We start from the raw sequence: 27,678 nt of genomic DNA on the forward strand, positions 1-27,678 counted from the left end.
CATCAGTGACAACAGGCGGTTTGTAAACAGGTGAAAAAACGCGAAGCCGAGGCGGTGCGTGCGTCTTTTGGCACAGCGCGCACCCTCTGTGCCAACATCGCAGCACCCACACCCATCCATCCACACGCACGCACACACACACATACGGCGCTTGCTGGTATCGAAGCGCTGTAGGAGGGAAGACAGACGAGCCACGCATCCGCATCACCGAGGAGGAGGAGGGTGGCGCGGTGGCATCGCCTGCAGGAATCCAGTTGTAAAGTCCACACACGAGGCAAAAATGCGCTGAGAGGAGAACTGTGTGGAGCTTTCTGTCGTCAACCAAAGATTAGGGTATACCTTACGGCGTTGAGACACCTGAGGGAGAGAAGCAGTCTACAAAAACGCAAGTTGTGCTTTCTGAGGAAATCCAGCTTGAGATGAATACCAACGATGCAAAGGAGTATCTCGCGCGGCGGGAGATACCTCAACTGTTTGAGGTGAGAGATGCGCTTCATGGGGGTTAGAGAGGTGATCGGGAAGATTTCACAGCGTGATTTTTACACAGAAATCGATCAATAAAAAACGACTGTTTGAATAACGGCAGGGTTTTTTTGTCTGATATGTAGAATATATTGGAGGAGTGTCTCTGGAAGCACCAACACTGAGGTTTAAATAAGAAGGGAGACAACAGTGAATGATTAAAGACACTTTGTACAGTGATCATAGTTAAAGTGTCATAAAATGACATAGAAGTGAGACAGTCTACTGTAAAGAAACTATACCTGCAACTGAACATGTCATTGTAAAAAATAGAAAACACCACATAAATCTGAAAAAATACAGATCATGCAGTGACAGATATGATCCTGTAACACATGCTGAAAGGTTTATTGCCCTTGTTTTGGTGGTAAAGTGAGAGGAGGATAGGCTGATCTTCCTTTGAAGTTAGTTATTTATACCGGTCAAGAGTTTGTTTCCTCTGTAGTCGATATTTGTCTCTTAGTCTGTTTTACCATTTCAGTAATCTGTTCATTTTAGTTGTGTTCTTTGTCATTTTGAAACTAACCTTTGTCTCTTTGAAGTGAATTTGTCCCCTTATGTATTACAATTTTTCCTTTTAGATCAGTTTGTTTCCTTTTGTTGTGAGTTTCTTTATAGTTGTAGTTTGTTTCATTTTTGAAGCCCTTTTTTCACTCTTTGTGAAAGATTTTTGTCTTTTTGTAGTCAACCTACATCTCTTTGCCGTGTGTTTTGATCTTTTTGTAGTTACTTTTTATTTTGGTAGTGGATTTATGCATCTTTTGAGTAAGCTTTTGTCAGTTTGGAGTAAATTTGTTTCCTTTTGAGCCAGCTTGTGTCTCTTTGTAGTGTGTTTGATTCTTTTGAAGTCATTTTTATTATTGTAGAAGTGCATTTAAGAATCGTATAACCAACTTTTGTGTCTTTGAAGTGACATTTTTTTATTTGTTGTTTCTTTCTGAAGTCATTTTGTTTATTTAGGTAGTCAATATATGCATCTTATGAGTCAACTTTTGAGTCTTAGAAAGGAATTAGTTTTGTTTTGTAGTCACCTTTTGTTTGTTTGTTTTTCATTTGTTTGTTTTTATAGATATCTATTTTGGGAGTAGCTTTATGCATCCTGTGAGTCAACTTTTGAAGTGTATTTGTTTCCTTTTTTAGTAGGTTTTTTTTTCGTTTTCAAGTCAACTTCAAGTTCAATTTTACCCAAAATATGTTTTTTATTTTTTTAATTTATCCATTCGAAGTATGAAGGCGTCTCAAAAACAGTGACCAATGAAGTCTGTACAGGTATACTGTTAAATTAAAGATAAGCCATGCTATAAAATACAATAAAACCACCATTAACTCTCAATTTAGCCGCATCGGCAGAACCAAGAGAAGTACGATAATAAAGTATCATTCATTCTCCGGGGGGGATTTGTAATTTGGCCCATTCACTTAATTAGACTCAATCCCCAGTGTGCAGCTAATGTATGCAAGCAATCACTGCCTGTTTATTTACAGCCAGATGAAATTACATTGAGCACTGAGGTGACACATCCTCATCAGAAGTGTTCAGTGTAATTCTTCTGCTCACAATAACTTCAGTGTTTTCATTATCAATCAGCCAAATGAGCACAAGATTAATTTCAGTGGAGAGAAGTGTTGTGTTTCCAGGCAGCTGCTGGACGGACTGTTACTGTGAGGGTGGAGATAAGACAGGAAAACCTAAGGAAAGCTATTATTTTGAAATGTCAAGGGTCAGAGGAGGGAATGTCACAAAAATATTCACTTCACTTGTGTTTTGGCATCAAGTTTGCCCTCACATTCATCACTGTGGTCGGCTTTCCTTCTAGATAATTGCAGGTTGGCTGGGTAGTGTGTTTATTTTTTGTGTTCTCTGAAAAAATGTTTTCTTACCCTGGTGGAGCCGAGCCAAGGCAACCAGATCTGCACTTCAGAAACTTCCCCTCATTAGGACAGCCTGTTCACCGCCGCAGAATAACACTACAGGACAAAACAAAAAGATGTAGAAATACCAGACCAGACCAAACATACCCACTCACCCTCTGCTCCTCATCATATCCTCCTCCATCTTTGTCTCCAGAGTCTCCTGACAGGTCTGATGTACTACCGACCCGATGACCCCATTGAGTACCTGGAGGGCTGTCTGAAGAAAGTCAGCGAGCTGGGAGGACCGGACAAGGTGCGGTGGGATACGTTTGTGGGTCAGGAGAAGAAGTCTCTTCCTCCTCTCAACGGTGGCCAGTCACGCAGGTCCCTCTTCAGAAATGGTGAGCAGTGAAGGCATAAGATCAAGGCTCGTGTATTTATGGATATGTTGATCCAGAAACTTCATCAGCACAAAATCCGAGACTTTTTTTTATCTTTCAGGCTGCAGAAAAAAACATCTAACTTTGCAGGACCCCTCTCTTAAATGACAAGATTTCTTGCTTTATATATTCAATGTGGATGTTATGTCTTGAGATGAAGGGCTGCTGACATTTTATGCCTCAGATCAGACTGTAAAAGGATTTTTTCTGACTGACTTTTAATGAAATTTAATTTGGGAAAACACTGATTTGACTTTGTGGCATTGTGGTGGAGTGGTTAGAGCTGTGGCCAAGAAGGTTCCTGGTTTGAATTCAGAAAGGAGCTTCCTGTATGTAGTTTGCATCTTCTCCCCCGTGAATATGCTATCTGGTGACTCCAACTCATCAGTGTGAGTGTGAGTGGTTGCCTGTGTCTATGTGAACGCGGATGCTGTGATTGGCCAGAAAACTGCTCAAGCTGTGTGAGTCAGATGATCCACAGTGTTGGGCAAGGTACTGAGAATTAGTTAGTAGTTAGTAGTTACTATTACTGTTACGATAGGTGTTGTAACATCTGGCGTTTACATGGCACCAGTTTAAGACGTCTTTGTTTGGGGCTATCTGTTCCAGCCCCAGCGTGATGATTTCTACTGCGTTCAGCTAAGTCCACAAAGTGCTGTGTGTGTGTGTGTGTGTGTGTGTGTGTGTGTGTGTGTGTGTGTGTGTGTGTGTGTGTGCAGCTGCGTTTCCCTTTCTAGTACCATCTATTTTTGCTATGTGGTATTTGCTATCCGGCTGCAGGATGGAGCAGTGGTTGTTGCCTCGCAGCAGCACAACGGTTCCTGGGTCAAATCCTGATTGGCACCTCTCTGTGTGCATCTTCTCCCCCTGCATGTGTGGTTTCTCTCTTGGTGCAGCAGCCTCCAACCACAGTCCAAAGTCCAAAAACATGCTTGTTACATTCATTAGCCACTCTAGATTTCACCTAAGTGTGAGAATGTCTGGTTATCTGTGTATACGTTAGCCCTGTGACAGGGTGTAGTTGTACCAGGATGTATTCTGCCTCTCACCCCCCAATGACTGCTGGGATTGCAGTGTATCTTACACACAGAGTTTAACTGTGACAGTTTTGAGTCTAGCCAACAATTAATAACTCTTATAGATAGATACCAAGGCTGATTTAGGGGCGAGGTCCTCCCTTTTTCATCCCTCGAGCCAAATGGCCACCGATGAATGACTGATTCACGACAGTTAACATAAATTAAGTATTGAATTAGTTTATATAGCACCCCAAGACCAGCGTCGTTTCCTCTTATATCCTATTTATGTCAGTCAATTCTAGATAGATATCAGTATCTAATGGTTGTCTCCCTTCCTAAAAAGACAAACTGATAAACAGAGATGAATCTGCAGATAAATAATCATGATTGTAGTGTTGCTCTCTGCAGGGAGTCAAATTATGCCATCTAAGGGATGCAGCTACCTTGGCTCTGTGGAGCTAATACACAGGATTACAATTAGAACTCAGTTTTCTCACCCTATGTTTGATTAATTCAATCAGGCGTGAAGAAAAACTTGTCCGCTAGAAGCCAAAATATTTTATTTTTTTTCGGCACTTGACTTCTTTCCAAGCACGTTGGCAGCAGTTCATCTTCCTCCCCTACAAAACCACGACCAGTCTGGCTCACTGTTTGAAGAAGAAAGAGAACTGATATTTGTTCTGTTCCCTCAGGAGACACATTGTAGATACATTGTATAAAAAAAACTGTTTGCAAAAAGAAGCAGAAGACTTTAGGAGTGCTTGGGGAAGGAGGAATATATCTCTTGGAACAGAGCGTTTCACTTCTGTTTGCATAGACGCAGCCTTCCAGAAGGGTCAGGGGCTTCTGTTGAGACACCTGAAAAGCTACAAAGACAGACTGTTAAAAGACAGAGTCCAGTGTGCAGATCTCAGCCTTTAACAGGCCTGTGCTGCCCTCACTGACTGACGGACTAATTAGCAGCCCATGATACTACAATGAATACAGCTTGCTTGATAATCATTCACCTGAATGCAGTTACTGGATGGTTCGAGCTGTGGTTGATACAGGCTGCAGAGAAAAGCTGACTCTGGCTCTTGAATTCTAATGATTCTTCCCTTTTACATTTTTTATTATCTTTTAGTCTCTTTTGAAGTCACACAGTCAATCTTTTGTTTGATGAAGCAAGGTGGAATACACAAATGAGAATGGAGCATACCAAGAGAGAGTTTTGCATTTCAGAGCTCACTAGCACATCACTAATGCAGCACAATCACACACACATGAAGGAAAAGTTTGATGAAAGTCTTGACATTCACATTTACTCCACTTCTCGACATACAGTATGTTTGTAAGACGCCTGAAAGCTCTGCTAGCTGCAGGGAGCTGCAGCCTTATGTAATCAAAGAAAGAAATTCTTGTGTCCTGCAGTTCTCTCCTTTGCTGATAACTCAAATCTGTCATGATTTAAATCATGTGTTTGAGGTGAAATGCTGCTCTGATGGCTTAAATGTGTCCCATCTTTGCTTGATTAGTTGTCAAAGGGACAAAGTAAGCACTAATATTAAAGCAGGAAGGGCAGCACTAGCTTCAATCTGCTGCCTTCCAGATACCGGAATTTTGAACATTTATATGATACCAGTAAAAATCAAATCATATCGATATTTTATTTGATACCACAGCAAAAACAAAAGGAAAGAGCACCCAGTTCCAGCAGATTTTGCACAGAATAAGTCGTTAAACATATACCAACATTTGACAAGCTATTAAAAGTAAGTAAAGGCAAAATATGATTTTTCCTAAAATTAATTTAAAGCTGCTGTTGGTAGTCGTGATATAAACATCAGTTCGGAGAGAGATTTTGAATCTCAACACTACCCCTCCCCTCTCTGCTCCTGTAACCCCGCCCACAAAAGATTGTTGTGCGTGTTCTATGAGGAAGTAGTGGCTTCCCAGCCAATCAGGGCGACGTAGTGGGGCTGCCACTCGACCAGGACAGAGGGTCGGGGAGTAGCTCTGATTGGTCCGTGATAACAGGAATGCGGGGAATAATAACATTGCTGTATACAAAGGCATTGGAAAACACAGAGATTTTGCCATAATCTCAAATTACTTCACTTACAGATGAGTAGCGATGGGTATTATGACCTTTTCTCCAAACCCAGCAGAAAAAAGTAACTTTTTTTACACCATTCCTTACAACAGCAGCTTTAAGGACCCGAAATAAAATATCTCCTCTGGATTATCATTCATAATTCAAAGGAGGTGTGTGATGGTGGGTTTACCTGCAGAGAGTGTTTCCTCTGTCTGTTTTCTCTCTAATGCCGTCATTTTATGAGCGTCAATCATCGTGCAGTGCTGTGAACTGTGAAGCTCCCTGTCAACAGTCTCAAGGTCGGAGCTGATAGAAAACATGAAGGGCCCAGGTGACACCCCTATCTCTCATCTGCTTTCTGTCCGTCTGCAGCATACATAAGGGACCAAACAATCCTTTTTTGCTGACCTGTTAATGAGGAGAGTTAGTGATGTAGTGGCTGTGACAGAGGGTGGAGCAGAGAGACACACAGCAGGCAGGAAGAACCTTGATTTAAGCTGCAAACAAACAAAAATTGAGACCTTCCTGCAGGTGTGGATGTGTTTATAAGTTCTGTAAAGCGTAACTGCTGTGAAATAATCGGAACAACTTCATAATTCTTTATGTTTCTGTACAAAGGCCACCTGCTTGACCAGCTAAGGCTATATGTGCAATGGGCGTTTTATCGAGCGTAATTCAAAAACAGTGTTCTTAAATTGTGTACGAAGGAGCAATTTAAGAACTATTGACTGTGATATATTTATTTGCTCTCGCTCTGTGGCATAATAGTGAAAAAGAGCAAGGTTTACCTCTACACATGGGATTTAGCAGAACAGAACAGAACATACGTAGACAAACTGGTAGCCCAACATCTGGAGGCATGAATACTTAGAAACAACAACTCCCATGCACAAGTATGTCAGCATTTCCCAAAGCTTTTGTCTTTGCTGTCCTCGCAAAAACAAAACAGTCTTTAAAAATCTCCACTTTGGAGGGCATTTTTGAAAACCTTAACATTAAAACACCTAACACTACGTTTAAGACTGGACGCGGCCAGTGGCGCCCCCATGTGTTTTTTTTAAAAATATTTTTATCTTATTAAAAGTGATCTATGTGATTTTATATCTTTTCATCAAACACTTTCACTGTTCTCTTCAGGTTCAGCTAAACCCCCAGTGATCAATACAATCCTCAGCGTGTAATTTGGTTGAGCATTTAAATAACAGCAGCCCTGCTTTCTTGAAGCAGGCAAGTAATGATTTGTATCTTTAATAAATGTTATAATCAGTGCTTTGATCACAAGAGGCCGCAGTCTAATTGACAGCAGAAATTGATTTATATCAAACTGAGGGTTTGATTGGTAAAACAGATGTAACTTAATCGTGTGTTTTCTTCCGACTAGAGTTTGTATTTGTAAAGTGATGGATAGCAAATAATCATATTCTTGTTTGTCTGACAAACTCATACAGCATGATTGAATGGATTCATTATATTTCTAAGTGTTTAATGATGAACTTCAGGTCATAGAAAATAATGTTCTCAAGCAGATGGTTCTCATCTTCACTATTGTACATGTTTGTTGTGTTTGTGTGTTACAGTGTTGCCCGACAGTCCAAACTTTCCCTACAGACGTTACGACCGCCTCCCTCCCATCAGCCAGTTTTCCATCGAGAGCGACTCGGACCTGTCAGAGACAGCTGAGCTCATAGAGGAATACGAGGTGTTTGATCCATCCAGACCACGACCCAAAGTCATCCTCGTCATCGGTAAAGACCCTGCACAAAACACACTCAACACAATAAACTCAAATGTCTTCCAGTAGATAAACATGACACAAGAGCACGGACACTTTAAAGTTATATTTCTGGGGCATTTTTGATTTAATGGACAGGACAGTTGGAGAGAGACAGTAAATGTGGGGAGTAGAGAGTTGGGGAAGACATGTAGCAAATGGTTGAGACTGGAATCAAACCTGCAACCTCTGCGACGAGGACTATAGCCTCTGCATTTGGGGGGCGCTTAGACCACTAGGCCAACGGTGTCCCAAGAGTACGGACACTTTGAGGCACCAAAAGGAAAGTCAGCTATCTCACAGATTATAAAGAAGAACTGGATTTCACCTCTTGTTTTTAAAGGTAAAGCCAATAGTGATTTGTGTTACATTTTTAATGGCCAGTATGGGGCAACTGCACCCAGTGCTAAAAGCTGTGTCCTAGTTCAGGGGGCTGATATCCCCGGAAGGTGCATTGCAAGAACGATTGCAACACAGCTGCGTGTCAAAGGCTGTCTCATTTCCAAAGCTACTTTGCCAAAAATAACTTACTTTTCCCAGGACACAAAGGGTGCATCAGGTGCATCCCCCATGGCCCAACATATTCCAAGATCCATTGCATGAAATCTCAAATGAGATGGTGGACCCTCAAGCAGCTGAGTCGTACACTTTTAAAAGTACGCTTCTGTTGCAACTCATTTGAATAGCTGGCGATAGGGATGTTAAACTGAAGGGGGCTTTGAAACTCATCTCTAAAATAAAAGGTTCAGTGTTGTGGTGTTAGTTTGTTCCCATGTGGCTTGTGAGGTCGCTGTGACCAGTTGGTGTTCTAAACAGGAAGTTTGTGGACCAGACTGTCTCATTTCAGTTTGACCTTAGCGTTCTACACAGGCAAGGGGGACTGGCAGGCTGGATCCTTTAAAAGATACATTCCCCAAGTCACCATAATCAGACAGCAGCGGTTTCCCTCTGATGTCTTGCTAAAAGTTTCCAGCTGAAATGCTGTTTCTATGTTTTACTGGCATGTCATTATTATGTTGATGTATTACAGGTTTGCAGGTAATGTAAAGGTAATGTAGTGAAAATCTTGAGGGAGGTTGGGCCTTATTTAAAGATATACCAACATATCAGACATCCCATTTGATACCTGCAGCTTAGTCACAACTGTGTTTAACCAGAACAAGCCAAGCCAAGTTACTAGCCAATTACATCCAGGTTACATTACTTTTAGCTAGCCAGCATTAGCATTAGCAAGTAATTTATACATTTTGCATTGGATTGTGTAACCATCAAACAGCAGTGATAGCAAGGAAGTGGTCGGATGCTATCTTTAGCATTTATTTGACGATATAGACTGTATAAACATGGGTGTAGTCTCAATGATGCCCCTCATTGGTTTCTGAACAGGGGGACTTGAAGCCCAATGATGACAGTCACCATATTGCAAAATGTGACTCCAACTTAATAATGATACAAACAGGTATAGATGGATCGAGGCAGTGCTACCTGTGATTTACCGGTCTCTACCACAGCAACCCAACGATGCATCATTCCAGACAAAACAACATGGCAGCGACCAACATGCTAAGATTAAGGATTCAAAAGAGCGGTCCACAAACCAATTGAAGACACTTTGAATATTCTACAATTTCATTTAGCAGATGCTTTTGTCCAAAGCGACGTACAGCAGAAGCAAAATTTAGACTGGAGGGAAAAACCTTAGTAAGTGCGACAAAGTGCTTCAAGTTGATTGGCCACAGGTTCTGCCATCTAGTGCCTGAAGAAGTGCCAGGGTTTTTTTTTTTTTTAAAGATAATGTAGCCACAGCTAATCACAACAAATAATTCAAGTCAACAATATCGTTCAACATTCAACAGCATTCCATATTCAGTGCTAAATATTCAATAAGAGCTGGGTTTTAGACCTTCTGATTCATTCAACCCTGAGGACAAAGAGGAGAAGGGTCAGGTTAAGTGCCGAAGTGTTCCCTGAACAGTTGAGTCTTTAGACATCTCTTAAAAGTAGAAAGGGACCAGCGCGGAAACTGTCTGACTGCCTTCTGGTACAGCATGTTTTGGGACGCTGGCTTTAGTGTGGATGATATATACATGAAGATGATAATTAAAGTTTCATCTTATCTGATCTTCTACATTTGAAGCAATCATGTGGATTTATACAGGCTCATGTTTCCTACTAGATAGGATAAGGAGATCTTTGAATAACAGTGTAGCCATTTCTCTTTAATGCTGCTGATGTGAGAAGCTTCATCTATTTATATCAAAAGGTCAACAAAAATTCAGAGGAACAGTTTACATTTGCCTGGCTGATGATCTAAAAATACACGGCCTGCATGAGAATCTACTTGTGTGTGTGTGTACGTGTTTGCTATCAGTGTGTTTTTCCCGGTATTTTGAAAGCAGCTCCGCCTCTCTTGGTGGGTATCAGCGGGGGAGATCTTGTTGCACGTCACTTTCTGTGTTAGACACTCACAATCTCCTAATCTCATTTCCTAGATGGGCTTGTATTAACCCGTCAAATGCATTCATTAATCTTATACATTCAGCACGTCAGCCACGGAATAAGAGTAATGATACCGGTTAAGCTGGAGTGAAAACGTTGCTATTTTTAAACTCTCTTGTAGTAGTTTGTTTAAGGTTTGTCTGTAAAAGGCCCTAAAAACTGTCTGACAGCCCTCTGGTACAGCATGTTTTGGGACACTGGCTATAGTGTGGATGACAGTTATTTGTCCTTGCAGCACAAAGCCACTTCTGATCTTGTCTTTGTGAGCATACTGTGCCAGATTTTAGAGGATGTATTGGGGTGGCAGCAGCTGTCATCTCTATGGAGGTTCAAGGCATTTTTTTATGTGTCAGGTTTGCATACAGAGACAAACTGACAAAGATATGTTTGGTCAGGAAGAGGTTGGGGGGAGGAGGGGAGGGCAGAGTTGAACATTACGAAACCCTCAGATACGAGATAAAGTGCACATTAGCCAATAATGTCTCATAATATCTCTCTAACCTCTCTCCTCTGCTGTAAACCTTCGACTTTATCTGTTTTCTGGAACCTTTCTGAGAACATGTTGTGAAATCAATGAGTATTTTTTAATTATCTAAGATGAAAACACAGTAACAGGTACAGCAACCAAGAATGTTAGCCACATTATACTTTCTGTCAGGGTAACTTTTTGAAGGCACTAATACCCACCCTTACTGATGTTTACGAGGTCTCTTAAACTGAGCTGTGCCATAGTAAATTTAGTAAACATGCTTTAGTCAAAATACATCCTAGTTGTTTCCCTTTCATATGAACAGTGATGAACAATGTTTGTTTACCTAGAAAACATTATTCACAGTTTATAAGCTCACATGCTTCAGATTTCCAGCTACAAAATAATAAGAACAACCAAAATACATGATGACCATAGACTGTATAAAACAGTGTCTGTGATGACACCCATTGGTTTCTGAGGCAGAGTTTTAAAGCCTATTGTTGGCAGTCTCCATATTAGAAATGCTGACTCAACATAAGTTTGGCCAGCCTAACAGAGTTGAGGTGGGCCTCTCGCCTCCTTACCAACAGCTACAGAGTGCAAGTCAGTTTAGTCATCCATGCCTCTAAATGTGGGAGATTTGTGACTTTAATATCTTCAACACTGCTGACTGGTTAAAAAAAAAAGATCACTCTTGATCTTGAACCAGGCAGTAATCATGTTTATTTTTGCTGTAAGCATGGGCTGTACAGAATGAGTTTGTATTCTGGTGTTTCTGAAGTCAGCCTCAAGTGGGCACTGGAGGAACTGCAGTTTATAACACTTCCACATCATTTAATTTCTCAAGACCGGAGGTTGCAACTTGGCTCAACCATGTTGTGCATGTACGGCAACACCACTTGGACAGAAAACATTAACAGTTTGTTGTCTTTTAAATCAAATCTTCAGAGCAAAAGTAGTCAGTAACAACAACATTCATGGACATGTAGTGGAGTCAAAAGTCACCAGTTTCCCCCCAAAATGAAACTAAAGTAAAGTATAGAAACTCTAAAAATATTCGTAAGTACTAAAGTAAATGTCCTTCTTTACTGTTTAGCACTGCATATGAAAATAGATTCAAACTGGCAGCTTTGAGTCAAACTACATAGGAGGTGACAGTTACGACTAACATGTAAAGCAGAAGTTTCAAATCCTGGGAGCTGTTCAACTTTACTCAGCTTTCTTGACCAGTGTTAGCTGTTTATGCCGAAAATAATGGTTGTTGGACCCAAAACCCCAAACTAGGACTCTGTTATATCAAAATGTTTGTTCTGCAGAACTTACTTAACAAAGGACAAAGAAAAACTTTGGCTGGAGCCAAAAAAAAAAAATTTTGGCACTTGACTTCATTCCAAGCTTGCTGGCAGCATTTCATCTTCCTCTCATACACAACCACGACCAGTCTGGCTCACTGTTTGAACAGGAAAGAGAGATGATATTTGTACTGGTCCTTCAGGAGAAACATTGTAGATGCACAACAGTAAAAACTTTTGTGCTTCTCTGGAAAATAAAGAGGTTGAAGACTTCAAGTGAAGTTAGCTTTTTGCTCTCATGCTCTTAGGGTAAGGTTTAGTATCCCAAAGGGGTCAGAGGCTTTTCTTCTGAGACACCAGAACAGCTACAAACACACCACATCCAAAGCACCAACTTCAAAGTTCAGAGGAACCACTGCTGCTTGCGAACCTGTGAAAAAAACGAAGTCCAGAGTGCAGACCTCAGTTTTGAACATACCTGTGCTGCCTTCACTGACTGATGGTTATGTCGGTAAACTGATAAAATAAACTAAAAGGCAGATTTTAGGCAGATTTAGTTTCAATAAAAGTCTACATTCATCAGTTAGTAAAGATGACCTTAAATTCTGCCTATGCTAACTGCATTCTCTTTGCATTGTCCTATTTTACAGTCAAACATGTATTTATTATGGGTATGTATGCAAAACCAGCCTGTAATGTACACAGTGAATACCATGAGAGTAAGATAGAGAAGAGTTATTACCTGGCTTTCGAGTTCATTACGAGGCTGTATTAAATATTTGATTCTCATTGGTCAAAACCCCATAATAACAGTGATTAATGCTCTACAACAAAAGCATCACCAGAAACAGCCTGACAACACGTCTTATCAAATCATTACCAGCACATTTCACCACTGCCTGTTGACACAGTGGCAAAAATATTAATTTTCGCTAGCAACTCCTTCTCCAAGTTGCTGATTGATCCAAAGTAGAGGAACTTCAACCATAAGCAGTAGTGATAACAGTAGCAGTGTTAAAAGTTTTGACTCATTTATGCTTCAAGGTGTGTCAGTTGCAAAGCCCCAGGGTGAGACATGAGCCTGGCACGAAGCAGGGGGGCTTGCTCACCCTGTCAGGATTATAATTTGCATAGCAATCCTTTACTAACACAAGTCTGAGTAACAAACATTTGGCATACTAAGGCTTTCAGGCATTTGTCCAAAAGCTGATATCCAAATCCCTCAGCAGCATCTCTTTTCACCTTTGGAGTTGTATTTTCTATCTTCTATCAGTCTTTATGCCCGACTAAGCTAACCATCTTGTAACCGAAGCTGCACATTCTATTAAAGATAAGGGAGCTGTGTTTATTTTTTCATCTTGATCTAATCAGGAAAGCAAATAGATTTTTGCCCATAAGCTACTGTTTACCTTTGTCAAAGTGACGACTATGACTATGACCAAGAGGCAGCGTGAACATGGATGCCATATTGTAAATGCTAACTCCAAATCCCAGCTGATCTGTAAACGGTTGAGGCGGACCTTAAATGCCTAATCTTAGCCTTATTAAAACCCCTTTTATTAGCTTCATTTTTCAACACTGCAGGATTCCACTTGTTGTTGAGTCTTTAAGCACAACGATCGACATATTTAATTCATTTTATATCATATAAACAATGATGGAAAACAATTAATTAGTAACAAAATAAAGCTTGGTTAAGTGAATCTTTTGCTCCAGTGGATCAGCAGAGAGAGATATTAAAAATATTTTCACCAGCCTTATGTCAGCTTCCTGACAAACCATGCAACCATGACAAATAACCGTGTCTCTTAAGGCAGTATTCTTCAAACAAACTGGGTCACATGATGTGTCGTCCCACAACAGTAGCGCAAAAAGCCTGCTGTCACGAAGGAACAGGAGGTCTTGAATCATATGTTTGACAGTGTATTCAAAGACAGTCATGATGTTGCACCCAGGGAAAGAAAGAGGTAGGTGTGTTGAGACAGGAGAGAGAAACAAAAAGAGAGGTACAAGCAATGAATGCATTCACACCCCTGCCCATCTGGTTAGCTGTTGTGTACAGTACGTGTGACTGACAGACTGTCATTTCTGAAGAAGTAACGTAAAATATCCACACACAATCCTACTCTTCAAATGTTTGAAGGGGTGATTTAGACGGGACAGAATGGGGTTGAACCCTTAGACCACAAGGACTGTTTAAGGAAAACTGAGGCCTTGCTTCAAAATAAGCTCCATGCCTAATCAAAACATATTCTAAGCCTGATTATTAACCCCAACTATAAGATTAAACTGACACTGAATATAGACTGTTTTTTAAAAGTAGGAGCATCACCTGTAAACACACATTACAGTATCATGAAACTCCACCACCATTTCATATAAATCCATCAAATAAAACAACACCTGTCACTGATTTTAAGTTACTATCTGCAATTGGAAACACTCTTCTTATACCTCAAATACTAACATCAAGGATGGAATAATCAACCAGAACATGTGAACTCCACCACCATTTCATATAAATCCATCAAATAAAACAACACCTGTCACTGATTTTAAGTTACTATCTGCAATTGGAAACACTCTTCTTATACCTCAAATACTAACATCAAGGATGGAATAATCAACCAGAACATGTGAACTCCAGTTTTGTTGTGGTTGACACACGATAACTGAAGCATCTCAAAAACCATGGACTGAGATGCTGTTCGTCGTCAGCGGAGCAGCGTTTAGGTTGTCAGACAGCTTTTACGGGCACTTTAACTCGCCCCATCACAAACTGACTGCTCAACATGTCTATCTTGCACCATTAAAGGGAAATTTCACAGCTTTTAACCTTATCCCTCTCTCTATCAAAGTTAGTTTTATAGTGTAAAAGACATGCAGCTGTTGCAGATGTTCTCTCCGTCTCTTGGGCACAGCTTGGCAAAGCTACAAAAATATGTTGCTGCTGCTATGAATCGGTGTGTTTGGTAGTTAGAAAGTACTGCAGGCTATTTCACCTTGGTTTTTTTGTCACAGCTTTTGCTTGAGTTGTAAACTAACGACTAAATTGGCCTCTGAACAAAAGAAATGTCATCCCAAGATAAGAGTGCAGGGGATGTTCTGAGTGAGCAGAGGCAGACTTTTTCGAGCGGAGTGAACAAATCAAGGCACTGACATTTGCAGGGGTGGCATAAATTATGTGGGTTCGCTAATCATATCTACTTTTACAACTAACATTTCAGCATTAAAAATATGTTATATTCATGTTTATTATAATTTAGCTTTAAAAAAGTAACATAACAGAGTGGTAACATTTTAAATCCTTAAACCTTCAAGGACTGAAAAAGAAAATGTTGGCTGTAAGCAATATTTTAAGGGGCCTATCATAAAAAAATGCTTTATACTTTTTGTTTTCACAAAGTCCAAAAGTAGCCAATCACAGTTTAGGATTTTTGGGTGGCCAATCATAGCGATGGCGATTGACATCTTCTGCATCCGCCCCCGTTAGTGAGCTTACATTTTACAGTTATTGTCCTTCCACTGTTTTATTTAAGCTGAGATTACAGTCAAAGAAAGTTAGCTGAGTGACACCAACGATGCTGCTGTGTACTAGTAGGCGCTGTGTGGATGTGAAAGTTAGAATGATTTAAGGGCTCATGACTGACATAGGACCAATAAAAACATTACAGCATTGTCAGTAGTGTATTGGTGGGGCCAAATGTGATATTCTGCATATGTTAAATGTATATAACATGGATGTGGTCTCAGTGACATCACCTGTCAGTTTCTGTAGAGGCGTTATGAAGCAAAAAGAAAAGGGAAATGCAGGTTTTAGCGAACCTTTGCTAAGCTAGAAACCATAGGCCCAAAACTCTCTCTTCCCCAGGCTGTAGGGTCAAAATGTTTAATGGGGTCTAGGGGGAATTCCTTGTCATTTTGAGTCAACCTCAAGTGGACACAATCCAACTGCCCACATTTATGGTCAACTCTGATTGGAAATCCACATTAGAGTTAGTGAAAGTGCCTTTAAATACCATCTATTTTATAGGAAGTAATATGAATCCAGATTAGAATTTAAATTCTACAATATTTTAAATTTTAGATGGCTTTACAGTATATGGTTCAACTTTTTGAGGTTTTCTTGCATGTAAAGTTAAGATGCTATCGTTCTAATATAAGTGCTAACTGGACAGATCCTTGCAATGCTTTTTTAAATATCCAGTCTCAAGCTGAGAGCTTATTTGTCCTGTTGTCACTCCTTTACACCTCTTTTTTATAGAATAATTTTGTTAGCACATGTAGGAGGTTCACACATACCTGTTTGTCTCATCTGCACCCCACCTGCCCTCCTCCCCTGCAAAGAATTCAATGCACAAAACAGAAACACACAATAACAAAGAAGGAAAGACACACAAATAGTCACAAAGAGCCTCTCCCACACACACAGTCTCACATAGTCTGGGTTTCTCTCCCCCGATGCACATGCGTGCCCACGCTCACACACCCACGCACAAAATGTTTCACACTCACACAGACACATTTCACACACATCACAAAAAATCTCTCCAAAACATAATCAGCTCTCTCCCTCTGTCTCTCTCCCTCTCTCTGTCTTTCTCTTGCTCTTTGTCTAGGTGGCCCCGGCAGCGGCAAAGGAACACAGTGCCTGAAGATTGCTGAGCGTTATGGCTTCCAGTATGTGTCTGTGGGCGAGCTGCTGAGGAAGAAGATGATCCACAATGCCACCAGCAACAGGAAGTGGAGCCTCATCGCCAAAATCATCACCAATGGAGAGCTGGCACCACAGGTAGCAGAGGAACAGATGAGAGGGGAAGAAAAAAGGGGAGTGTGTGTGGGATGGGAGGGGGTATGAGAGGAAAGATGAGCGCAGTGTGTCCAGTCACTTGCAGGTCATTATCACAGTGTGTGTGTAACATGGGACTAATTAGCAGCATCCAAATCACAGGCGTGCAGCAGAGAGGGATGCTTACCCATCTTATTTGAAGGATAATGAATCTGCCTGTAAAAGAAAGTGAGACTCGGACCCCCTGTGGTTGTTCGTGCTGTAATCATTCAAACACTGTATAGAAATGCAGATGATGCCTTCACTTGTCACAATTCAATACGCGCATGAAATTGAGATTCACGCTGATAAAAATCTGCATTCTCAAGGTCAGCGGGAGGACTGAACAGAACTACAATCAAGTAAACAACGTGAGAGTTGAATTTTCATGTTAAGCATAGTACCTAAAAATTCAATTCAATCCTCTATTTCACCAGGAATATTCCCATTGAGAAATCCAATCTTGGCTTCCCCGACGTAAACAAATAGACTTCATTTGGCAGATTGATATGAGTACAGTTAGTCCAACAGAGACTGGGATGAGATCCGCATCACAGCTCTGCAACACAACACTTTGGGAAAGACATAATAAAATGTTAACTGCACTGGATTTAATTTGATGGAAAAAAGATTTCAATTCCCCCAACTCTCCTGAGATGAACAAATACCAGAGTAATTAAGAAGAGATGAGAGACTCAATGTTTAAAGCAACTTCAAAATAACGGTACATGTTTTCTAAAAGTACAACAGAGGTAAAACACGTCATTACTGACATGTAGGGGTACAAATCACTTTGAGTTCATAGTTTGAAGGCAGAGTAAGGTGCTTTACAATGGTTGTGAAATAGTCTCACTCTTACCCTGATGCCTTTTCATGCTGGTACAATAAGATCATCAGCAACAGAACTGGTTATTTCTCTGTACTGAATTTAAGTGCCAGTGTTCTGGTGAAAAAAGCTCAGAAGATATTCAGCACTCACTCTTAAGTGTCTATATTTAGATCGTCCACACTCTCCAAATCAAAGGTTTTCAGAAAAGGCTTCTAAGATGAAGATTTTTCAAAACTCAGTTTCATATGTGTTCATGTGGACAGAGAAAATAAAAGTTTTTGAAGATGCCAACGCCATTACCTCAACTTACAGATAGCAACTGTTGTTTATATGTATTGGCAGGATATCAGCATACATCTACTTGGTACTCGCTGTTCTTTTTCATTGTATCACAGTGTGGGCACAAATCAATGTATCAAACTCAATAGTTTGTAATTAAGTGATTAATGCATCAATTACTCAGATCTGATATTCTAATTGGGCTGTTCACATTGCTCTTTAAATGCAGCTTGTGTCATATTCCTGTGTGAACTGGTCACAGTCCTCAACTGCAAGCACAAAAGAACAGATACTCACACAGTGTGTACAGAAGTAAACATGGCAGCCACTGAAGTAAAAGTGGTTTACGGTCTAATGTTGAAAATGATGTGCAGTTGAAGCTGCTGAATCTATGAGAGGACGACAGTGAAGGAGGAGGAACTACTTTCCTTGCAGCCTTTCCAGTCATTGCTGTGATGAGTGTCACCCATAGACTGTATAGAACATGGACGTATAGTCTTTGTGACGTCACCCTCTGGAGCTTTTGAAGCTTATCTTTAGTTGTCGCCTTATTTGAAATGCTGACTCACCTTACTTTTGGTCAATTTAACAAGAAGACAAGAGGTGGAGCTGAGAGGGGTCTCCTGGTTAACAGCTACAGTGTTTTTGCCTGTCAGTCAAGTCTGTCATAAGCCCGTAATATTAAACTCATAACCCTAATTCCCTGATAAAAAAAAAGATCTCCCCCTATACAGTGTGTGCCGATAGAGACATGAGCTATTCAGACCAAAATCATATTTTTTGTATCAGGCTTTAAACATGTTTATTTTTGCTGGAAAGATCAGCTTTTTAATGGGCGTGTATGTGGCTTCTGGTGCTTCTGGAGTCAGCCTCAAGTGGTCACTGGAGGAAATGCAGTTTTTAGCACTACTGTTTCTCTAGAGACCAAAGGTTGACACTTGGTGTCACCCAAAAGTGATGTCAAAGCATCAGGAAGTCTGACTTGGCTCCTGGGACTAAGATTAAAAATGCAAAAGATCCAACCTTTAGGTGATTTAAGACCACATGTGAAGGTGGCCAAAATCTGATTTGAAACAATCAGACTCCATGTGGCTTATGCTGTTCAAAATGTCATAAAAAATCTGATCTGAGTCACATACTGTATGAGCAAGAAAAATCCAATTTGGGTCACTTTTGCCTGCCATGGTTGTGCAGTGAGTCAGTCTGGTTGTATGGACATGCTTGATTAACAAATGAAAACCGTGAGGTGTTTGTCTTTTCATTGATGTAAGAACCATGATGTGTTGGCATTGCCTGCCTTACTTGCAGTTCTTGGTTTGTCTCCCCTCATGAATTCTCTTCAATACCTGACTACCTCATCAAATATCATCCCTGCCTTGTCTGGCACAACAACAAATCTGCCTTCAGGCTGTTTCCCCAGATGTCAGTCCAGACACCAGTGAGATAAACAGCCCAGTTTGCCAAGCTGCAGACATAATAGGTATGACAAAGTGGGTTGTGGCTGTTAGGCATTTCATTTCCTGGTTTGATTAGTTCAGCAACACAGATTAGATGGAGTTTGATGGTTTGTTTGGTGACATGTTCACAGATTCACAGATTGTTTTTAGTGGAGCCGGAGGAGGTTACATTGATTTTATCATTCCTTTAATACCAAATGGTACCATTCATATTAACAGTTTGATAGCTGACAGCTTTCTTTATGTGACGGGAATTGACTGTACATAGACTGGAAGCCATAATTGTTAGAGCTCCCTCTGGTGAATGGCTGCAGTATAGGTCTCAAAACTCGCTTCCTCCATTATAACAGATGGACTATGGGTCAAACCAGAAAATTAGAATACGCGTCAAATACATTTTTCTCAAACATTCTTTCTATCATTAAAGTTAGTTCTTATTGTGCTGTTGAGCGAGAGCTCGCTTTGTTTTTAGTTTAGTTGAAAGGAGTTATGTGATATTGAAAATAATGATGGAAAATTCAGCTTTGTTGACTTCTTCTACGGGGATAAGAGTCAAGGTGTTATCCCCGACAGCCCATGATTATTCCAGCCTCATATTAGTAATGTCAGTCAGTTCGCTTACTTCCATACGTAACATTAACTGCCTCCCCCTCACATCCAGCAGTATCGCCATTCTTGTTCTCACCTCGCTTACGTCCTGCGTCAGTAACTGTGACTCCCTCTCAAGTCCATCCACATACCTCAACAGCTCCAGCTCTGCTGCTTGCATCACCACCAGAACTGCCTGCATGAATCACATTACTCCTGTACTTCAGCAGATTTATTGGCTCCTTGTCAAATAGCGCATTGATTTCAAGATTCTGCTCCTCATCTTTAAGGCCATCCATAACCTTGCTCTTCTGTACCTCTCTGAACTCCTGCACATCAAGACACCCATCTGCACTCTCAGGTCCTCTTCTTTCATTCACTTCACATTGCAACCAGACTGCTCGACCACCATCAGATCTTGAGCCTTCAGGCGATCTGCCCCCTTGCCTCTGGAGCTCCCTCCCCCCGGACATCCATAGCATTGAATCTCTCTCCATTTTAATATCTTGTCTGAAGTCATATCTTTTTAAACCTACGTATTCAGTTTGATCATCATCCATCTGATCACACGAATCCTCTTCACAAGTACAGCTAGGTGATTGTTTTTGTTCTTGGGCAGAGGTAGGCTAACTCTTTCCCCTTGTTTTCAGTCTTCATGCTTAACTAAACTGAACAGCTGCTGCCTCTGCCTCATATTCAGGTTAAAGGCTTCAAAGCAGCATCAATCCTTTCAGCTATCATTTGCATGGAAAGTAGATACACATTTGTCCACAGCATCTATTTGTTTGAGACGTCAGCTTAAGTTAAAACTTAGTTTACAAGTAGGCTGGAAAAATGTTCCTCCTCATAACCTTCAGCTCTGTAACTCTGTTCAGCTGTACTTCTCCCTACATGCTGAAAATAAATCAAAATGCAGTAAACACAGTTTTTCACCTCACTGCCTCTCAGCCAACTACCAATCATCTGGAAGTTCTTGCCTCATGGCTGTTATTCTCTGTGAGGTCATGTGACTCTGGATGTTTCTGAACTTCTGCTCCCTCTGAAATACCCCGCTCCCCTCTCATGATGATCTCAGTTATCTCACAGTCTGGTCTTAAATCAGTGATGGCATATTTGATTTATTAGCCTAAGACTGTGGAAAACTCCTCATATAAAGATGCTTCAGGAGGATCCTTGAGAATCCAAGACCGAGTTTAGAGTGATATATAGCAGACATGATGACATTAATCAACCTGTACTTGGGAAAACGCTGACTATAAAAACTACACAGAATAATTACATTTACACAATAAAAGCTTTTTATTTTTCAGTAATTTGTTACTCAGTGTTCTGAGGCTGGCTCACCACTATCAAAAGTACCGTAAAATTTGAGAATATAAAGGCCGGTTCACTGTGGTTTCACTGATAGTTGGGTCGTCTGTTTCCGTCCCCGCTATGTTCTTTGTTTACTTTTTTACAGTGATTCTATCATATTATGTTAATTTACAGTTGATACATGTTGCTGCTTATTGTACAGCAATGATTACAGGGAAGAATGGAGAGGATTTGTTGGAGGAGATAAAATGTACGGCCAATGTGCGGGGATCTCTGAGGTGCTGTAAATGTGGGAAATACAATGCCGCCGAGTGGACCAATCACAGGGATTGCGGTAGTTACATTTTGGAGGAGGTGCGCATGTGTAGGCCTCTGCGTAGCTATGGGAGTTTGCAGACCTACGGCATAGGCTACGCCGTCGATTCAACACAGAAGTATAAATCAGGCTTAAGTCACACAGGTATTTTAGATGCTGTCTGTTTTTTGTAGGCTCCTTGAGGGAAAAAGGTTTAAACTGTCCTCCTGTAGGAAGACTTTCATTGCGTTCAGAAATGTGCAGTTTCTCTGCAGTTGTGTAGCTCTTTGTGTGTAGCTCAAACGTATTATTCAGAGCAGCTTTTAGACTGATCTTTATTGACCTGACACTGTGTCCTCACATATCAAATAAAAAAGAATAAAGGGAAAGCTGTATAAATGTTTGAAGGCAGCTTGAAAGATAAAAGTCTACTCAGCCACTGTGGCCGTTTGCACGACACTGTCCTACATGCAAATTTAAAGGCATAGGTTTCACTCAAATTTTCTCACGACACCTAACATAATTGAGCAGGTCGAGTCCATAGTTCATGTCACATTATTTACAAAGACCCTACAGTGATCCTGTATGAGCAAAAGTAAAGTGAAATCTTCCTCTAAACATGCAGAAACCTCAAGCAGGACCACACTCATGGGTGAACTGCCATCTGCTGCAACTGGTCCATTTTTCAAGTAGCATAATAACCAACAGCTGTAGTTGATGATTTCAACACTTGGCCTCTGAAGATATGCATTGTTGAGCACAGTATAGATCATTTAAATTATCTCTAAATTATTCCTATAGATGGCAACATAGACTCTTAATATCAGGCCAAAGTACTTGGTGTCATGTTATTCAGATTGTACTTGATGGTGATGATGCAAAATGTCAATCTATGGGTGTTGAAATTTCATTGTCGTCTTCTCCAGTGAGTTAACTACAGAGTGCTTTAAAGGAGAAGAGAGTGAGTGATCTGGGGAGGTCTTTTGGATGTATTTGCAGTAATGATTGTCTGCTGTAGTGTTAAAGATAGATGGATAATCTCTCTGGCAGTCAGAGATGATTGTCTTCTGCTGTCTGGCATTCTTGTGAGAGCTCAGCATCAAGCAGTGGATCAGATGGCTTTCCTCAGATTAACTTTTCTCATTTCATCCAGCATACATACCTTTATCTATCGCTGGAATCTAAAGTGTAATCTCTTCGTGGTCTGCGAGCCTGCTGCTTTTATTCTGTGGATGGAGGGAAATTAAACATCTGTGTTACTCAGCATTGGGCGAGGCCGGCGACAGAAGTTATTTTTAGAACAGGTCGTTGCTCACGTATCTCTGCCATATTCTATGATGCATTCTGCCTGCAGAAACACATTGGAACATGCTGACCTCCTCCAGCCATGGGGAAGTAATTGATGCTAAAGGATGCTGGCACTCAGTAGCCTCCAGTGCAGTCAAAACATTTGTTCTCCTGCATACAGATATGTTGGATAAGCAGATTAATTATATCCTGGAATTCTCCAATGTGCTCTCATATTTTTAATTTCACCTTTTTTATGACTCTGATAAATCTGCTACTTATACATTTGGAAAGGGTTTAACTGATCGACAACCTTGTGGGACGCACTTTGAGAATTACAGCAACATTGATAAAACTAATTCCCCCCTTTCATCCTCTTACTGCAAAAGCAGACTAGTTATAATTACAACAATTTATTTTACTTTATAATTGTAATCTGAAGCTGACATGTCTCAAATGACACCATTAAGAGAACCTGTGTTGTTCTTGCAAAGAGAAATAAACTGCGAGTACGAAAAGCCAGTAAAAGAAGACTGTTGAGATGCTTGTATTGATGAAAAATTCCAGTCACCTGCCGGGGATAAGTTAATTGCTTGTTTTTAAGAAGTCTTGTTTATTACTCCTTTGACATTGAAACACAAGTGAAGGCTAGTGATAGTTATGAACCATGTTGATTTCTTTGTTTTGTAGGAGACAACAATAACCGAGATCAAGCAGAAGATCATGAAGATCCCGGATGCTAACGGGCTTGTGATTGATGGGTTCCCTCGAGATGTTGGACAGGCTCTGTCCTTTGAAGACCAGGTGAGAACTATATTTAAATTCAGACGCAGATGCTAGAGTCTGCACTTTGACTTATTTTCACACATGGATATTTTACAGAGTTGTGTAACCCATTATGTTAAAGAACAATACATTACACTGTGGAGTTGTTCAAATAAAGAGAGTGGGGGATGACATTCACTAAATAGCTTCATGATCAGGACTCAAACCTGTGACCAGTGTGGCAAGGATTGTAACATCTGTACATGGGGCACCTGCCCTAGCTGCTGTGCCAAACCATTGCACTCTTGATCAAGTATTTTGATGCTTACTTTAGTCCAAAATTACAACAAGTAGACTAAACATTGCTATTATGTACTATGATGACAGTAGTCACTGTTAATATGAACTTTAAGAAATATGGTATGTCTCTTGACAGCTTGTTGTGCATCTTGGTTGCCTGTTTTTTTAGAAGGTGTAGCCCTTGCTCTTACTTAAATTGTTCAGAGAAACCCATCATCACTCCACCAAACACTTGCCAACAGTGACAAGGAAAACCCCCCCTAGAAGGCAGAACTTCTAGCAGAACCAGTCTCGTAGAGACCCATCCACTGCAATGGACCAAGATAATTTGGAGTTAAAATTTCTATCTAGAACAGGTTTTTGGCTTCACTTGCATTCAGATAAGTATTAATACCACACCAGACTGCAGCAGATGGGATCAGAGGATGTCATGGTGTTGGTGGTGTGTGTTACGCCTGATTTTGCTCTTGTTTTTCCTGCATACACAAGGCCTGCTTCTACATAATTGTTCAATACTGATAAGAAAGAGTACTAAAAATGAAAAACCAGAACCCTGCACACACTTAAAATCCAGACCCCTGAGTACAGATTCTGCATTTTTATGTGGAGCCTGCAAATACAGATTATATAACAAGAAAAATAGGATTCAAAAAAGTTTCAGAGTTTCACAATAACATATATATTTTTCAGTAGAGGAAGTTTTATCTGCAGAAAAACATGGATCTCTGAGACTTAATGTCAGCAGCAGGGTCTGCAGCCTTCAGCTGGTCTGTGAGGAGAGTTAATTTGTTTCAGATTCCTCACACTGATGCTCTTTGTGTAGAGTTTCTGTTTTCTCAATGATAGACTAGATGCTTTCTTACGGCCTTGGTTCCTTTTTGTATCTAAGATTTGAACAATAAACCAATCAGTGCATTTGCAACACATTTGACTGTGGGATCAAGTCTAGAGTCAACATTTTTTATGCCTGCACTGACCTTCAGCTCGCACTGTTTTTCCTGCTGCTGCTGATCAGCTATTCAACAGTGAAACACTGCTTTTCCATTTCACTGCAGTGCTCAGTGTCCCTTGAATGAACAAGTAGTGTCACGCTGGGAGCAAGGACTCGCTGCACTCTGACCTGCAGACAAGTTCACAGTCTTTGTGTTTTGAATCCGCTCCACTGAAGTGTCCTTGAGCAATTTGTGGAATGAGTGCATTTCAGGAAGTCAGATGAAGCGTTTCTGTACCTACTGAAAACATCAACGTTAAAGTGAATTAGCGATGCACAAAGGATAAGTCACAAAGGCAGTGGCACAGGGATGTTTCTGCCTGAGCTTGAGGCCGAGAATGGACGTTCATCCTTTACAATCGAGTGGCCAATTGTGTCACAGAGAGGTCGATTGCTTTCAGAGAGATTGATTTTCTTGATCACATTTAAACTCACTTAACATTAATCAACTTTTAAATGAACACTCAATGACTTATAGAGTGGTTGGTGAATCTGTGGAGGTCTGTCTGTGTCAAGAAGGCTATTTATATAAACAGCTAATTTTAGCTGCATTACAGGGAACGTGGAACAAGGACATCAGAGTCTCAACCCTTATTTAGACAGAATTTGTATTCATGGAGGAGTGAATATTGTCCCTACTCCAGAATAACTGTACTGATTGTTCCAGATGGGACTTCAGATGTTCACATTTTGCACTGCTTCATAATTCACTGTGACATTTAGCATGAAAGGGAAAAGACTAAGTTTATTATTAAAGGTGCATTTTATATAATTGCTAACTTATTCATGATTCATTTGTGTGAAATTTGTTGTAGTGATATAAGTCCAGAGAGCACTAAGCAGGAATTAATCTTAAATCTTATTTCAACAATTTCCATCTGCCAAAAATGAGGCTATAACATCAACGTGTTTTAAAATAATAGTTTTTTATTTTTTTATCACATTTCAATAACTTGTTTATTTTAGCTTCGAAAAGGAGGAGAGAATTTGTTATTATTAGTTATTTATTATTTATCCAGAGTAGTTTTCCATCTGTGGTCTCCCTTGTATGACATACAGGGTGATTTCATTGTGTTTGTTTGACACAAAAATAATGAATGTTGCACCTTATGTTGCACCTGTGACCTGTGTGTTTTCACAAGTAGGTCCTGAGGTATTTTAAAGATTGCAGATTTTATTATTCCTCACAGTAGACGAAAACTGAACACTGTGCATGCTGTGAGCATGATGGCTGTGCAACTAACTATGAACGCTAAATAGAAAGATAGTTATCTTTGAAAGTTAAAACTAGGCAATGGAGGATCATTCTTATCATGCATCACAGGAGCTTCTTGTCCTCGAAGGCCACCGTCGCTTTACCAATGGTAGGGGTGAGCAAGGGAGCGTTTCGATGTTGAATCTGAACGCTAGATATTACTAAATATTCTACACACTGTACTTTTGAGCAGGAAACTTCACCAAAGAGCTTTCTACTTTGCTGTGAAGCACTGACAGAAAGCTTGAAACAGTAGAAAAGATATGGTTCACTCAAAGCTCTTGTGTGGAACTTCTGTTTGTGCTGATTTTGGCGCCCCCTGTGGACAAAGTGTTACCTCTTATCACTTTACAGATCTTGTCCTCTTCATTCTACAGCATATAAATATTTGCTGTGGGGGAAAAAAAGAGTGTCTTCAGTGTGCTGTGAATCATTTCATCTGAAACCTGCCCTTCAGGGTTATAGTCTTTCAAATTAGGATACAGAAATTGTCACTCCCTCTTGTTTGCTTTTGAAGTTCATAAAGTGGCATCACTGGTGTGTTCAGCCTGTTTCATGACTGGTTAAAAAACTCTGCGCAGGAGCTTTAAATTGGTGTAAACTCACCTTAAAGGTGACATATCATGCAAAATTGACTTTTTAATGGTTCTCTACCTGAAATATGTTTCCCTGGCATGTCTACAAACCCCCCGAAAATGAAAAAAATACATTCTGCCCCTGTTCTGATTTCTCCACCTTTCTGTAAATGTGGGCTGAAAGGAGCCGTTTCAGACTTCCGTGGTTTTTTTTATGTCACAATGACATCCGGTCTGTAACTGAAGTCAGAGCTCGGAGCTTGTTCAGCCCATAGACTGTATAAAATACAACCCCTCCTCCGTTTTTCATTACCTGCACAAATGTGTGCTAACAAGGAGCTTAGGAGGGAGGCATGCTAGTTATAGGCTGTCTTAATAAACACAAAGGTCGGTTTTACTCCCCACGTCTGCAGATTTGAAGATCTAATGGATGATTTTTATTTCTCATGGAAAAGTGCTAGCCCTAGTTAGCATAGCCACATAGCTACATGTTCGTAGCTGTGTACCAAGACACACGTCGACATACTGACAAATAAAACAACAAGAAACACAAATCTGTGACCAATCGTTCAGAAAGGTCCTGCTGCAGGCGCCTCTCCGTCAGGATCAGATTCTGGATCAAATTCAGAGGGTTGAAGTAATGCGGGTCTGTGAGCAGCCATGTTCATGCAGTCAACATGTAAACATTAGATCAATGTGCTGGAGAGCAGAGGCCACATCCACTTCCTGAGGGGGCGTGGTCGGAGAGCTCATTCTCATTTAAAGGCGCAGACACAGAAAAGGGCCTGTTCTGAGCAGGACTGAAAAAGAGGGGTTTTCAGGCAGACCAAAATCTGATTTCAAAGTGTTTTTTTGAGCATAAACTTTAAAGACATGTTTTGGGGACCTCTTAGACCAATATATATTGATGAAAAAGAGCATAATATGTCACCTTTAAATTAAGAATACAACGTTTTGTTTCGTTGGGACTCT

The 27,678-nt window shown here is 40.5% G+C and overlaps 1 protein-coding gene across 1 annotated transcript in view; it reads left to right on the forward strand.

The window, feature by feature from the left end:
• Positions 1 to 79: 79 nt before the first annotated feature.
• Positions 80 to 27,678, forward strand: part of ak5 (adenylate kinase 5) — a 115,271-nt gene continuing 87,672 nt past the window's right edge. Inside the window, 5 exon segments of the mRNA XM_034703972.1 lie at positions 80 to 479; positions 2,591 to 2,777; positions 7,487 to 7,654; positions 16,563 to 16,735; positions 23,511 to 23,624. Coding sequence (XP_034559863.1) covers positions 420 to 479; positions 2,591 to 2,777; positions 7,487 to 7,654; positions 16,563 to 16,735; positions 23,511 to 23,624 — 702 coding nt within the window. The 5' untranslated portion in view covers positions 80 to 419.

This window comes from Notolabrus celidotus, chromosome 15 (genome assembly GCF_009762535.1).
Source record: "Notolabrus celidotus isolate fNotCel1 chromosome 15, fNotCel1.pri, whole genome shotgun sequence".
NCBI lineage: Eukaryota > Metazoa > Chordata > Actinopteri > Labriformes > Labridae > Notolabrus > Notolabrus celidotus.